This window comes from Bolinopsis microptera, chromosome 12 (assembly GCF_026151205.1).
Source record: "Bolinopsis microptera isolate Bmic1 chromosome 12, MBARI_Bmic_1.0, whole genome shotgun sequence".
Classification (NCBI taxonomy): domain Eukaryota; kingdom Metazoa; phylum Ctenophora; class Tentaculata; order Lobata; family Bolinopsidae; genus Bolinopsis; species Bolinopsis microptera.
Window position 1 is genome coordinate 10,533,305 of NC_087083.1, and position 16,546 is coordinate 10,549,850.

The 16,546-nt window shown below is 40.2% G+C and overlaps 1 protein-coding gene across 1 annotated transcript; it reads right to left on the reverse strand.

Annotated features, from left to right (window-relative positions):
* Nucleotides 1-4,038: 4,038 nt before the first annotated feature.
* Nucleotides 4,039-16,419, reverse strand: LOC134824066 (protein pangolin, isoforms A/H/I/S-like). The gene is made up of 11 exons (XM_063835768.1): nucleotides 16,265-16,419; nucleotides 14,331-14,406; nucleotides 13,755-13,833; nucleotides 9,001-9,108; nucleotides 8,740-8,849; nucleotides 8,225-8,317; nucleotides 7,930-8,066; nucleotides 7,721-7,795; nucleotides 7,288-7,369; nucleotides 5,156-5,228; nucleotides 4,039-4,985 (listed from the first exon to the last, which is right to left on the reverse strand). Exons 1-11 carry the CDS (start codon nucleotides 16,412-16,414, stop codon nucleotides 4,406-4,408), a joined length of 1,563 nt encoding a protein of 520 aa, XP_063691838.1. The 5' UTR covers nucleotides 16,415-16,419; the 3' UTR covers nucleotides 4,039-4,405.
* Nucleotides 16,420-16,546: the final 127 nt, after the last annotated feature.

Sequence of the window (16,546 nt, forward strand, 5' to 3'; positions counted from 1 at the left end):
GTTCTGGACAATATTCTTCCAATCGTTTCTGAAAGAATGTTGAATTCTAATAGAGTTATAGATCTTCAAAATAGGGGCAAGACATGTTTACTTTATCACATCAGTTATTATAAGAGTTAGGTAATCGTCATCACATTAACATATATTTTGTAGATTGGATTGATTTATATTGGCAATAAAGGATCCTATGCCAATTTTAATACACTATCTTGATATTGTTGGGGCAGGGAAAGTTAATTTTGTCACATTTTTAGTGACTTTGACAAATTTAACCTAAAATTGTTAAACTTAAGAATATTGAATTCTAATAGAGGTATAGAATATAGATCTTCAAAATAGGGGCAAGACATGTTCACTTTGTCACATCAGTTATTATAAGAGTTATTATATATCTTCGGAATTTCGCTGGATTGTACAACTTTCGTCTTGGTAGATTCCAAACACAAGGAAATTTTCCTTCTGGTTGGTAATATACTCAATGATGGAAGTATAGTGTATTGGCTATGCCCCGCTTACTAGTTTAGCTCTTTCTAGTCCCCTGCTACACGGCATGTAAACAGGGATTGGCTAGTTAGAGGCGGTCCGTGTAGGCCTTACACTGTGCTTTCAGCAATACTCATAAGAGACTATTTCATTCTATAATCATTGTTTTTAACCTATTTACGATTTCGTATAATTTTTTGTGACAATGTAAACATCAACTGATCTTAACTTGCATCAACTACATTGTCATCATATAAAGTTTTCCCGCCTTTCAAACCAAAATCAAATATAAATAATTCGCCCAAAATTTAAAATTTCATATATTGTGACAGAATTAACCTCATTTCCCAATAACCAAGTGCCTGTATTAGCTAACTATTCAAAACAATATATTTTAGGGCTATGATTGGTACATCAACCATCAAATAATGAGTTGAAAGGGTTTTTAGGACACCTCACAGTAGAATAGAGGTATGGTATCATGAGTGTGACAAAGTTACCCAAATATTGCCTTGTAATCGTTCGATCCGTGCCCATTAACCAATGTTGTATCATAATTGTAAGATTGACCTAATTTACTATATTTCAGACCAAGGAATGATAATTAGACAACTGCAGTTAACTAAGTCACACAAAATGTGACATTTAAAACATTATAGTGCCTAACAACAATAGATTTTCTTTCTGAGCGGTGCATATGGGAGTATGGGTTACTTGGCTAATGTTCAGAACTTCTGAACGGGATAGGTTAATAGATGTCAAAATTAAGCCACTATCGCTATTATTTTTGTTTACCAATATCCTCAAACTCAAATAAATGTGTCCATATATAATTATATAGGGGTTTACTTAGATTTTATTATATACTGGCTGCGGCTGTCGACGAGTCCAACTCGGCACGGCACATTCAACAATGCACACGTTTTCGGTAGATTATTGTATATGTTCTATTAGGACTTCGCCGCTTCGACGCGCTGCCGGCCGTCCGAACTATTTTTTGCTTCGCATCGTTGCTCTACTTAGCAATAATCTGGAAGCGCAGGTTTGAGGTTTGATGCATCGTCAATCAAAGCTAAGTAAATTATAAACTGTAAACCTACAACCAGATTGTACATGACGTCGTGACCCCCACGGTTTTACTCTAACCAGAGCCCTCTCGCTTGCAGTAGCGCCAAGTATTCACCTAACCATGTGCTTTCGCGTCACTGCGGGCGCGCTTGTCTCACAACAACTTGCTACTGCAAGCGCAAGGGATAAAGTTACCTGGGGACCCCAGGCTATTATGTTCATAAACATAGCCTGGCGTAATTAAACTCTCTAAAACGCGCAAGTAGGCACTTTTATTGTTTATGCGATTTTACAACCAAATAATCAGATTTTACAATTTAACTCAGCGCGCAGCTCTTGTAGCGCATACGTCACTTCTTTCCAATTGGTAGTTAGCATGCACGTGATCTTTTGCGCGGCTGTAATTAGTTCTGAACGATCACGTGAATACTAGTCCACGTACGCTCTAACATGATTCGCACTTTTTCAGAATTTCAGGGCGATGGAAATCGTAATTCACTCAGCCCGAATAAAGATTCGGCGGAATGACAGGCTGAGCGCCGCCCAGTAAGAAATAGAGCAACGCCAAGTATTCTACTTGTGAAACAAGCGCGTCACGCAGTACGCGTATACACATGGCTATATATATAATATGAACCCACGGTCGTACAACGTATGACAACAGCCAGACTGTTGATCTGCAAAGTAAATAAAGCAACGATTGGAGGACGTCGCCGCTTTTATGCGCAGCGCGATTCGAACTGTCATTATCAATTGTTGCTTCGCGGCAAAGCAACAATTTCGATTGAAGGGTTGACATTTCACATAGCCATGTGTATACGCGTACTGCGTGACGCGCTACTGCGGTCGTGCGCGGCGCTACTGCAAGCGAAAGGGCTCTGGTTAGAGCAAAAGCAAGGTCAAAGGTTGACATCGATCGTTAATCAAATTGCAAAAACGCGCCAAATTCACAGTTGGACTAATCATTAACTTTAAAACGTCGACGGTTTAAAACTTTTACAACCAACATCACCCGTTTTATAGTTAATCCGTAATTATCTATATATTTCCAGTACCAACAGGAACGCCTATCCGCAAGCAATATGCGCGGCGCTATTTTCGAGCTTCCTGCATATCATATGCAGTGCAAATTTAAATTGTAAATATAAAATAGGAGAGATGTGAAAAGAAACTTGTCCATTGTTAGCATGGACTTCACCTAACCATTTAACGGGTGATACTCGTAAAATATCTGTTCCATATATTGCAGACCGTCGACGAGTCCAACTCGGCGCTTGACATACGTTGCATGCCACTTTTCGATATTTGGATACGAAACATGTATCAACTCGGCGCGCGTCCTGGTAGGTTGTAAGGCTCTTACTAAATCGCTCGCCCAAAAATTTCACGTGACTTTGGTCTTTTTGGTTTTGCAGCCGTACAAAACGGTTTTACATAAACCCTAATCCCAACCCTAACCCTAACCATAACCCCGAAGCTATCCATAATCTTAACCACAACCCTAACCCTAACCGGAGCCCTAAATAATCGAATTCACGGTTTACTAGCCTGTCACGTGACCAAAACGGTTTTTTGCCCATAACTCTCCGGGGAAGCATTTTAACCCTACGTCATGCATGGGGGGTGATTCGGAATCAGCGTCCAAAAATACACCGGTTTTGATCACTTTCATGCCTAAAGGGCCTTTTCACAAGAATTTTCTTAAAATTTGGGCGAGCGATTTAGTAGGAGCGAGGTTGTAAACCTACAACTCTCCATGTGCTTTCGCGCCGCTGCGGGCGCGCTTGTTTCACAAGCTTGTTTACCGCCGTGAGGGCTTTGGATTTCACATAGCCATATGTATACGCGTACTGCGTGACGCGCTTGTTTCAAAAGTTGAATATATACCTTCGGCGGTCGCGCGCTACTGCAAGTGAGAGGGCTCTGGTTAGAGCAAGCTCTGGATAGAGCAAAACATGGACTAATGACTAGCCAGGCGCGCGCTACTTCGTAGCACTTTCCTCGGGCCACTTCGAAGAAATTTAAACGATCAGTAACATCCGATCCGTCAAAAGAGAAATGCGCGGGGAGATATTAATAAATTAGTTAATATATAATACATATAATATATAATATAAGTCCGCCTGCTATGCAGTCTACTATACACGATCAGTTCGTTTCACGTTTGTGCGGCTCAATCCTTTAAAATTTAGATATGGCCGGCCGCGTCCAGTTGAAGGAATTTGCCGCTTCGACGCGCCGCGCAAACTTGCATTCTTGCTTCGCATCGAAGAGAAACGATTTCGATTGTCGATGGTCGGTCGACATCGTCAATCAAGCGATGAGTTACGTTGATAGTATATTGATAAAATTGAACTGCGATGTATTACTATTAAATTTAAGTCTAGTCATCACTTCAATCTGAGCAGCACAGCTTAATTTCTTGCTATCAGCTATGAACATATTTGAATATGTTACGTTCTCAATTACAAATTTGAAATTGTAACTCAATGTAAGTGAAGACGCCCAAAATTACAAATTAAGAACACTTCATTGAGATTAAAAAACGATTGTTACATGTTATCGATTTTAGAATTGTTCAGACATCAGAGACGGTTTTTAGATAATACTTCAAAGCTCGTGGTTATCAAAAAATTAATAGCCATGTCTGATGCAGAAGTTATGATCGTCGATCATACTTCAAAACTGACAAATAAGAAGAGTTATAATTTTCGTCAATATCCAATTAATGCATGATGCGGTTTTACAGGAGTATAATACTTATACTGCAATATGAGAAATTTACTTCAAAAATCATGCTTTTAAAATAGGATAAAAATAGATTTTGTAAAATAGTAAAATAATAAATTATAAATTAACTACTAGGAAAGTGAGATAGCATGGACACGGTCGATGTATTCGGGGTAACATTATTAAAGTCTGGGGAAATAAAAACGCGCGGCGTCACCGTTGCCGCGGTCGTCTGAGACGCCGGCTGTTCAAAACCCGATCTAAACTTAGGAGACGTGAAAACGTTCTCAGCTTTATACAGGGAGTTTGTGTCTATGGTGGGGAGGGAGGTGCTGGCGACAGATGTAACAAGGGTCTCTCGAGTCAGAGACAAATTCGCCACACTCGCCAGATGAAGAGTATCTTTCCCTTCCTTCTCCGTGCTGCTACTGCTCACAGCCACATTTGGTGTCTTGTTGCTTTCTGCTTCTTTTCTGCACGTGCACGGTTCTTTTTCCTCCACTTTGACTTTCTCGGAGCTGTTGAACTCGCCCCCGCATGTGTGGGTGTTACAGTCGCATTGGTCCGCGCCGCGTACAGAGCAGCCAGGTTCGTGGGCAGCCGGGCAGGATGGCTTGTGGTGGTCTCCGTCCGCGTCACATTTACCGTCTTTACAGTCACTGTCTTCTCCTCCTTGTAGGTATCTTACACACTTCTTTTTTCTTCTGTAGGAGAGATTTAGTTGGTGAAATGTTGATAAAAGGGTAAAATGCCAAAGGACAATTTATCATGTTCGTTATATTGGTTATCCAAATTCAGACAAGAATAATTATAAAATACAAGGTTTTTCATGATTTGTAAATTCGGTTGTCATGGTTACGGTTGTCATGGTTACCTGCAGGGCTTGCACCAGCTGCTTTGCTTATCGAGTCCGTATCTTGCTCGGCATTTTTTGGGACTTCCTGCTTCTGAAAGCGACATTGATTACGACGGTGAAAAGGAAAAAAAATTTGATAAGATTATGACTGTTCGCATTCCATTTGGGTTCGTTCCCACGAGTCATTAGGAATGTAATAAGAATTCTTTACTTTATGAAAAATGCTCTACTTGTTGTTAGGTATTACTATTATTTAAAAAACCCTGCCGATGAAAACCAACATTAACAACGTCCTGATTGTTTTCACAATATTAACAACAATGTTAACAATAATGTTAACAACAATGTTAACAACAATGTAAACAAAAATGTTAACAATAATGTTAACAACAATTGTTATTACATCTGCAGAAGCGTGCATATAGACAGGTGAACTTTTACTGATAGGCGTCACTATAAACACTAGACGTCTAGACAGTAGACGGTCACAGATATGTAATCTATGAGAACAAAATGTAACACGGCTTTAAAAGCAATATATCTTTACAGTGTACACGACCACGTGTACCAACATTTCATTACTTTTTATTTTATTTCAGCAAAGATTCAGTTATAATACTGATATTAAGTCATATGTAGCAATATGGTAACCTCAATAGTCAATATGTCACATTGAAATCTGCAGATTAGTGAACCATCATTAAAGTTGTTATCATCTGTCGCACTGTTGAATCGATCAGACAAGTTTTACAGCCGAATTTTTAATATATGTATTAATTCTAGCGGATCAATCCAGAAATATTGGGTAAATTTGCAGAGTTTGAGTGTCTTGTAATAACATTTGAATAAATTAAATCTAGCGGGTGAAACCGTCATTGCCATGACATTTAATATCAAATAATTTAATAATACGGCTTTTTAGAAAAGATAATACTCTAAAGTCTAGAGTATTCGGCTATCTGGTATCAATTCCACGAATGTAATTGTTCAATAATATGGTGTGTTGCTCGAGTCCGAACCAGAAATATCGGTTTTGACTTTTTGAGTGCTGATGTTAGCACAGTTTTTACAATTACAAAGTTGTTGGTTCAATTTTCGCCTAAAAGAATACCAAATATCCAACTTCATGAGACAAAACATGGAAACAGCGAACAACATATTGAACAATATATTGAACAATATATTGAGAAACCCATCACAGCGAACAAAAACTGACGAATAATCTGCGCTACGAATTGTTCAGCTGAATTGCAGTTACTTAGAACACGGTACAAGGAACATGAACGTGGAAAAAAATGTACAATTTATGAATTTGGCTCTCTGCCAGGAAGTTAGGCACGTTTCTTTTAAACCAATCAGAACGCAGGTCTGTCAGTTACAACCAATCAGAACGCAGGTCTGTTTGTTTCCACCAATCAGAGAGCAGCTCTGTTTGTTTCCACCAATCAGAACGCAGCTCTGTTAGTTACAACCAATCAGAGAGCAGCTCTGTTTGTTTCCACCAATCAGAGAGCAGCTCTGTTTGTTTCCACCAATCAGAGAGCAGCTCTGTTTGTTTCCACCAATCAGAGAGCAGCTCTGTTTGTTTCCACCAATCAGGCTCCAACTCCGACCAATAAAAAAGAAACATGCCCCGCCTCCCTAACATTAGCAGCATCTGGAAACTTTACAGTTATATATCCCAGCTAACAGAAACATGTTCATACCTTAGTGTCACCAGTGTCATGGATGTCTAAAAATTATGGTATTAAATAACTATGTTTTTTATTTAGGGCCGTTGTGGAAGATCAAGGGGGCCAGATGGTGAATGTTTAATGTTTAAGTTAAAGGTCAAGTGATGAGTTTGAGGCCTAATGCTGAGTGGATCTAAAGAAAACTGTTGAAGTGTTGATAGTCCATGATCTAGTTTCGTGTTAACTTCTGTAAGTGTAACTTGAATTCAACCGTTTTAATTTTAAGAGGGAAGAAAGTAAGATTAGCCAGGAGATTGGAGCTTAAGAAAGATTTACAAACGAAGAAATTACAAATAAGATTAGCCTTGCTAATACCAGTGTTTCAGTTAGATCCTTGCTTTGTGAGAACGACCTTCACTGTGATCGAGCCACAGCAGGATAACATCAAATATCAAGGAGAAGTAAGTTGGGACTAACCTTGTTCTGCGTTCTTGTCTCGTTTTCGTTTCTTTTTACCAGTAGCTGCGTAGTTGGACCTTGCGGACCAATTCGGGTACATCTGAATGGGAGAGGGTGTTACAAAGTTGTGTTACAAAGTTGTAATCAAATAAACCGAAATAAACAAAACAAAGGTTAATATCGTTCGCATCATCGAACAATGTCACAGGGAATTATCAGGCCATTCTTCAAAGACAAGATCAAAGTCTTTGATCCAGTAAACACTAATTAACTAGGTGGTTGGAGGATGCTATTATCATGTTGCCGGAGTGAGGGAATATAAGTACTGGGAGGGAGGAGGGTTCACACATCACGTGACATGACGTCACACACCACGTGACATGACGTCACACACCACGTGATAGACGTCACACATAACGTGTGATAACTACTGGGAGGGGGTTAGTTTTACCTGCATGTGGAGGGCACGTTCTCTGCGAGCCAACTCGTAAAACCGGGCTTGTTCAGATCTGTCCAGTGCGTGCCACTGTTATGATAAGGAGGTTAGGTTAGACAAAGAGACAGACAGACAGACAGACAGACAGACAGACAGACAGACAGACAGACAGACAGACAGACAGACAGACAGACAGACAGACAGACAGACAGACAGACACGTACTCGTTTGCCAAGGATCTGGTTGATTGCTGCGCTCTCTTTCAGTGTATATTCCTGAACTACTTTGGCCCTCATTTCTTTCATGTACAACATGAACGCGTTCAGAGGCTTCTTGATATGAGTCGACTTCTTCTTAGACGCTGTAAGTATTAAAATTATGATAAGGTAACACTTCAGCATAATACTAATACTTGATTTGTCAAAATAGTCAATAAAAGTCTATTGTCATTGAATTATTTTCTAAAACCGCAAATACAAAACGGCTTTTAAAATCCTCTCTACTAATCCTCCTACTCACATTTAGAACCCTTGCCCTTAGTTGGGGGTGCTGGTTGCGGTTGTTGCTGTTGTTGAGGGTTACTTGGTAGCAACTGTGAGCTTCCGACAGCACCTGGAATATGGCATTGTTACACGCTGTGTTACACGCTGTGTTACACACTGCTACACACTGTTACACACTGTGTTACACGCTGTGTTACACGCTGTTACACACTGTTACACACTGTGTTACACGCTGTGTTACACGCTGTTACACACTGTTACACGCTGTGTTACACGCTCTATAGGTTACATGGTGATCTTAGTTGTGGACCGTGGGACTTGTGGTTTTCACAAGGCTCCATGCTTGTTTTGCAGTGGAAAAACTTGAACCTTTTAACTTGTGGTTGTAACTTTTGAAGAAAGTAATTCACTGTTCACTGAGAGACAGACAGGGTGACATGACGTCACACACCACGTGACATGACGTCACACACCACGTGACATGACGTCACACACCACGTGACATGACGTCACACACCACGTGATCTGTACCTGGAGTAAAGGGGTGGGGGTAGTGGATACTCTGGTTGTAGTAGTACGGTAGCTGGTGGGCCCGGGGTTGAGTGGTGTTCTGACTGGACGTTATCAACATGGGAGTCGCCCTGTAACGAGTGAAATGTAAATCAGTAATTCAATATACAATTTTACTAGAATCTGTAAAAAAGTGCAGTATGGCGGAAAGTGCTAACTAATGGTAGCTAGTGGCAACCAGTGGCAACTATTGGTAACTAGTTTTATGATTTAGAAACATACCAGTTAGGTCGAACATAGGAGGCGGACAATGAGGCAGCGTTCACATTTGGGATGTGAGAGGGAAGACATATAGTGGGGAACTCGTTTAACTTCGGAGCAGTCGGCATCCTGAGGGTAATTACATGATTAATTAAGTAATTAGTGAAATGACTGATTAAACATCGATTCTATATTCGTTATTCAAGAACATTTGATCCTTTCTTATTGAAATTTGCTATAAAAGAATTCCGTCTAATGTTTATTCTTCTGTTCCGTAGTCTGTAAAATCTGATTTTTACTCAACAGCAACTACGAGTTACCTTAGTGCAAGAAATATAGGCGGCAAGAAATTAAGGCGATTCTGACAAAATCGCCTTAATTTCTTGCCGCCTTAATATCTGACCACCGTAATTTCTAACCGCCTTAATTTTTTTTCTTGCGATTTTTTCATAAGAAATTTTCGTGTGATTTTATTATTTTAAATTTACATGTCGATTTCGTTATTTGCTAGAATTCAATGAAATACATATTTAAAATAAATTAACTTGAGTCTAAATACATTAATATATCAATTAATATTCTCGTCTTCTCCTTCTTCATCAGAGTCATATATCTCCAGCAGCTGCAATCCATAACCAAGATAGTCGTCGTCATCTTGCTCCGTCGTGTCTGGAAATAGCTTCTTGATAATATCAGCTGATTCATCCTCCAAACGTTTGTCGAAGCTGTACTTTTCGTCGACTAACTTCTTGAGGAGCGTTATTCCCTTCTCATTGGTCCATGAAGCAGTTACAGAGCACTTCACTTCTAAGCCGCCCTGTGTAAGAGGAGAACGTGCAGGTTTCTCCTCCAGGACTTTTACTTTGTAGGAGCAGCCATGACCAATCGAAAAGTAGACAATTCGTGATATTTCAATTGGCACATGTCCTACAGTTATCGGTACTAGCTTGTGCGGAAATTTCGCTTTCACTGCGACTGCAAAAGAATCGTAGGGATTATTATCTTCCTTCTCGAATGATAAAGTATCGTCTTTAGATGGTTTTGTCCAATCCTTTTGATAAAAGTGATACCCTCTCACCCCCATGACAAATGATGTCTCTGGTATGTCAATTGTCACTGTAGTAGTACACATTGTTATACCTTTATACAACAGCGAGGTGGGAGTGTGTGTGTAGAAGAGAGCGTGGAACTGGACCGAAATAGAAAGCTGAGTGACCTCTTGACTTGAAGTTACGATTTGATTAACTTTTTAAACTACCTCTTGTGGTCTTGTGGGATGTGGGTGCAAGTGAGCAATGCGCGTGAAATTTATCATACACACGGTAACTGATCGCATTCTTACATCTGAGCAAATCTATGAGCCGGCCGTGACAACTGCAGCCTGGCGCTCCTGCAGTCCTGACTCCTGCGAGTGACGTCACTTCACTCTGCCTCCTGCCAGTGCAGCAGTGCCGACCCACTTTCGCACAGTTTCAGTGTTTCATGATTACATTCGAGTGATGAATTGTGCCATTTGCTTGCATTTGCTTAAGTACTCAATTTGCTTAAGTACTCATTTGCTTAAGTACTCAATTTAGCTTAATTTATGCTTAATTAGGTACTATAATATTTGCCTTTCGTCTTTGAGCATTTACTCGATGCAAAACATACATTGTTTTAGGAATTTCCGCACAAGCTTATACCGATTGTCAATTATAGAGTGTAGACTTGTAGAGTTGTAGGTCATGCACAATCGAAATATTGCAAATTGTGTGGTCATGGCTGCTCATAATAAGTACATAGGTATTAAGTAGGGGGGGGGGGGGGGGGGGGGGGGGGGGGGCTACAACAAGCGGTGTTAGCTGGTACCGCTTAACTTGGCACTTTTTTTTTCGTTAGCGATCCGCTAAACCGCTAGAAAATACCGCTAAACTGCTTAAAATAATGTTTTGTTTGGGAGATTTTTTGTTAGTGGTCCGCTAAACCGCTAAAATTGACCACTACACCGCTTGTTGCAGTCCCTCCAGTATTTTGGTGCCCTTTTCTGTTCGATATATTGCTTCGCATCATTAATTACAATTGTCCTTCTGCTGTCTAAATTATGGTGAAATATATAATAGTGGCTCCCTATCTCCCTGTTGTGTAATGTGTATCTACTTTCTGGACTATTACATGCGCTGTATGAGCTTTATAGTTTGTGATTGTGCCAATGGTCGTAGTTATAACAAGTTTGGGGAGTTACACGGATATCATAATTAGTCACACGGATATCATTAGGTAGAGTACCAACTGATAAATGATACCTAAGTCATCAAGACAAATTCACAATAAGAGAATAAGACTTGTGATTCCTTAATGCTCATCAACTGTGAACTTTTCGCCACTAGTTTTACTTTTAACATTTCACTTGAACAGGTATGTCGGTCAGGAATCTCTTAGGTTACTACATGCGGGATAAGGATGTGGGTGCCGAATCACTAACCGTCGCAAATATCCCAGTTCACAGTTTGCCAACTCCTAGCACGTCGGGCTTGAGTCAGAGCCAGCTGGATAGCGTAGCTGATTGTCTTAGCATTTCCAAAGCCAAAACCAAAAAACGTGCAACATACACACCGAAGGAGAAGGCGACCATCGCCCGCTATGCTACTTCTAACAGGATCGTGGATACAGTTACTCATTTCAAGCCCCAATTTGCTCATCTTACCGAAAATTCAGTGAGGAGGTGGAAACGAGAGTACAGCAAAATCTCGGGAGCAGATGGATCAGCTCCTGAAGCATTGCTTGTGGGGAAACGCGGAAGGCCTACATCGTTGCCGGCTGAATTGGATGCTGATTTGAGAAGACTCTTGGTAACCATGAGAGAGGCTGGAGGTGTGGTCAATTCGACAACAATACGTGGATGTCTCATGGGATTGGTGAACGCTAACCTAACAAAGTACGGCACTTTCTTGAAGTTCGAGGTAACACACTCCTGGCTGACATCATTGTACACCCGGATGAAGTTCTCTCAGAGAAAAGCTACGACGTCTAGGCCACCTGTTAGCAGCGGAGCATATGAAGAAACCAAGTTACGGTATCATTTCGCTCTTCAGAAGGTTGTTGACGAGTACGACATTCCCGAGGAGCTGATTATCACCCTGGACCAAACTCCAACAAAGTTTTTTAACCTGAGCAACTCCACCATGAGTAAGAGGGGAGAAAGCCGTACTGCTGTGGCTCACTGTGGCGACAAGAGAACAATCACAGCTACTCTCGCGGTCACACTGTCAGGAGACATCTTACCCTACCAACTAATTTACAAAGGAACAACTAAAAGGTGCTTACCTTCTGCAGATCTACTTCCCGCAGGTTTCCTTCTCTCTTACAACAAAACGCACTGGTCGAACACTGAAGAAACTTTGAATATCCTAAATAATGTTATCAAGCCTTACGTTGATCAGAAGAAGAAATCCCTCGGAAAACCTGACAGTCAGAAAGTGGTAGTTATTTGGGACGATTTTAGTGCTCATAATGCACCACGAGTTTTGAGTCTGCTTTCAATGCTTGGAATCTGTACCGTCGACATACCGAAAAATTTGACTCATCTCTTGTCACCACTAGATCTCACAGTGAATAAAAAGCTAAAAGATTTTGAGCGGGAGGCATGTGCATCCTACGTAAGTCGTAGTCTAGCAGATCACATCCAGCATAATCCTGAAGTAGGAGATTTCAAGTTGGATATCCGCTTGTCAGTGCTGAAACCTCTCCATGCCAAAACTTTGACAGCTTCCTACGAGTTCTTCAAAACTGTGGAAGGAAAGAAGTTGATCGCTTCTGGATGGCGTGCGTCTGGTCTCACTGAAGCGGTGAGGAGGTGCAAGGAGGACGGTATTGACTCAAGAATGCTGATTGATCCATTTGCAGCGCTCAGGATCTAACTTCATGTTTTTTATCTCGGCTTCTCGGACTATATTCTATTGAGATTTAAACTGCAGTACATGTGTTATTAATGTCAGTTCAAATTCGAATGTTCGTACAATTTTACATTTCATTTTTAAGCTTTAAATCGAGTTTTAATTTTAAAAAGAAATAATTTTTAATTTTAATGATGATATGTAGTATACATACATAAAAATTCCTTGCCGCGTACAGAATGTGCACTATCATTTTGTCAAATGCAATGAATATACCAATTGACTTGCAGTTTGCTGATGTAGTGGATGTCTACCTAATTTAAAATTATAAACTTAGACGACAGAACAGCAATCACTATAAATATAATGTGCATGCACCATTTAGTTTTTATGTGACCAATGTCCAATATATCGTATTTTTAAACAGATTTCTATGCTTTATAGACTGATAAAAGAATAAAATTGACACTATTTCGACCAAAACTATAACCAAATTTGCGATCAAAAATCGTATTTTTTCCGAAAAAAATATCGCCTTAATTTCTTGCCGCCTTAATTTCTAGCGCCTTATATTCTTGCCGCCTATATTTCTTGCACTAAGGTATACGAGTTGTAATCCAATCATGAAATGACAATAAACGATATGTTTTGATGATCCGATCAATGAAATGTGATAGCACTGCAAACTCCAAATTGTCTTACAAAACGGTCGTCAATTAAACACTACTTTAAGCGACCAGCCGCCGAAGGTAAAGAAGGTAAATGCTCAGTTTTCCATATCAAAAGGCATATCACGTGGTATACGACGTCATGTCACGTGGTATATAACTTATCATAGTTGAAAAGATGAAAGGGGGAGGCGGTCAGGATGAAAGGCATGAAAAGTTGTAGGAATTAGCTTACCCGTACGCCAGGTTTACAGTGGGGAGATTGGCGTTTCTGCTTTGCTCGATGTAGAGTGAGCTGGCGTTCTTTAGTAACTCTGAGGTGGTTGGGGGTTACTAAAAAGGTACTAGAGGGTTACTAAACAGTTACTAGAGGGTTACTAAAAAGGTACTAGAGGGTTACTAAACAGTTACTACAGGGTCACTAAACAGTTACTAGAGGGTTACTAAACAGTTGGTAGGGGTTACTAAACAGTTACTAGAGGGTTACTAAAAGGTACTAGAGGGTTACTAAACAGTTACTAGAGGGTCACTAAACAGTTACTAGAGGGTCACTAAACAGTTACTACAGGGTCACTAAACAGTTACTAGAGGGTTACTAAAAGGTACTAGAGGGTTACTAAACAGTTACTAGAGGGTCACTAAACAGTTACTAGAGGGTCACTAAACAGTTACTACAGGGTCACTAAACAGTTACTAGAGTGTTACTAAAAAGTGAACACTGGACAGTAACTAAGTTTACTACAAGTATTAATACTTGTAGTTACTAAAGTTACCTACTACAAAGGTTACTAAAGTTACTAAAGTTACTTACGTTCCTGCTTGATCCTGTTAGCGACTTCAATGACAACCGGAGGTAATCCCGCGGTGTTCTTCATCTGAAGTATATACTACTGGGAGTTAGTCTGGTAATCCAATTAGCATTATTATAATTACTAATTAGCGTAATTATCATAATTAACGTCATTAAGTCGAATTGTAAATAACTAATCCAGGGTGGACTTAAAACAAAGATGGATCGGTAAGGTGTTGTGGAACGTGTGCCAACCTTACAACTTTCATTATATTTTTACAGACGAATAACACTATTAAGCGGACGGTTAAGTTATTTATGTGCCAGTCGGATCTGTGACGTCATATCACGTGGTCTGTGACGTCTTATCACACGTCATATATAACGCTATTAAGCGGACGGTTCAGCGCTGTTCTTTCTACCGGGTTATGTTATGTGCCAGTCGGTCTATAATAATGCGATGTTTTCTTTCCCGAAACAGACTGTAATACTGAATAATGAGTTTACACTGGTCAGGACCTATCACGCCACGTGGTCTGTGACGTCATATCACATTGTACATGAACGTGGTGTATTAAACGTGTTATCATCTGTTAAGCAGAGATCAATCGGGGACCAAAACTTGTCTTGATTTTTTCCTTTTCACCCTTTTGAAAAAAGGCAATAGTGAAAGGTTACGAATGGAGGTTTTTGCAGAAAAACGTGGATTTTGGAGATCGCGATAGGCGGGTCTGAATATGATGTCATTCCGTCCGTTACCATGCAACGAAAAAGCTGCGCGCGCGCGAGGATTGCTTGCGGAGATGTGATGTATAGATAGCCTGTGATCTACGAATGCGCGGCACGACTGTGTTTTAATGTATATGATGCATGTAATGTATAATATTATTATTAGGTAATACGCCCAATTTGTACGTGGCACGCGTAGTATATTGATGTGTACACGAATATAGTTTACCTTTGCTGATAATTTCTTGAATTACAGATACAAGTTAAGTTCTACGGCAATTGAACTGAATTTCAAGTGTTTCCCGTAATTGATGCATAATTTGTCAATATCATTATCATGAAGATTGAAGTGAGCTGATTGGAGCTTATACTTAAATTTATAGTAAATGTGAAATGGAAATCTAGCGTCCGCCAAAACGAAATAACGGGCGCAATTCTTGTTGGGATCTTTTCACATATTTTTTTTCATATGCGAAATTTGCCTCCTTTCCACGCGTGAATCTAACTGAAACAGTGGAGCATTTTAAATCAGGCTCAGTGGCCGGAATTATAGGGTCCACACAGTAGAGTTGATGAGGTTAATGAGTTCGATGAGGTTAATGAGGTTAATGATGCTAACGAGGTTGGAAATTTCACATGGACATATTGACAAAGCAGCCGGTATACACTGTCACTGTCAAGTGTCAGATAGAGGTCTTCATACACACATGCGTGGTATTCGTACGTGTGCTATTTCTACACACGTGTAGTTCTACAGCAGTGTTAATACATCAAACCAGGAAGTAGGTTTGTAGTAATGTAATGTTTTTAAGGTTTACACTTCATATTTTATACTTTGTTTGAGAAGCTTGCGGAGGGGTGTCAGGGTGCTTGGTATTCGTTATAATCTGTCTTACGAAGGGATATCAAAGGAATTGCTGTCTCAAAAGAAATTGTTTAATTAAACGGCCGTTTCCTTTGAACTGAGAGCTTTCAAAGTTTCCCCGATTTTGCAGAATAAATTACCATTCCGATGAAAATCAAACATTTCTCAGCTCGTCCTAGTTCCACGATTAAGCAATCCGAGCCCAAGCTCAAAGAAAAGCTCTTCTCTAAAAAAAGTTCAAAGAAAATCAGCCGATCCCGAAAAATAAGTTCAAAGAAACTCCACTTTAAACCCTTACTACTACCCAACTACCTTACACACGTGCACGCGCGTCAAACCACTTACAAACCAGGTTACTTACGTCGAGAGCGGCGGCTAGTGGGGGTTTGTCAGCAGACATGGCCAGGGCCTGTTTGATGTCAGCTAGTGAGTCCTTCTGACTGTCAAGCTCTCCCTCGTGCTTAAACTCTTTGATCTCATCGCTCGTGCCCAGCTCGTCTTCAACTGCCATAGTGTGGTTCTAGGTAGCGGTTTTGATGGTGAGGTCATGGTTTTGATCACGTGGTGTGGTGTTGAGAGTGTGGTGCTGAGAGTTTAGTGTTGAGAGTTTAGTGTTGATAGTGTGGTGCTGAGAGTTTAGTGT

Excerpts from the sequence above, each read along its gene's own strand:
- LOC134824066 (XM_063835768.1), bottom strand. The coding sequence starts at position 16,414 with ATGGCAGTTGAAGACGAGCTGGGCACGAGCGATGAGATCAAAGAGTTT. Across the intron at positions 14,407-16,264 it reads CACTAGCCGCCGCTCTCGAC|TATATACTTCAGATGAAGAA; the intron begins GTAAGTAACCTG and ends AACTCCCAGTAG. Across the intron at positions 5,229-7,287 it reads AGACAAGAACGCAGAACAAG|AAGCAGGAAGTCCCAAAAAA; the intron begins GTTAGTCCCAAC and ends TGTCGCTTTCAG.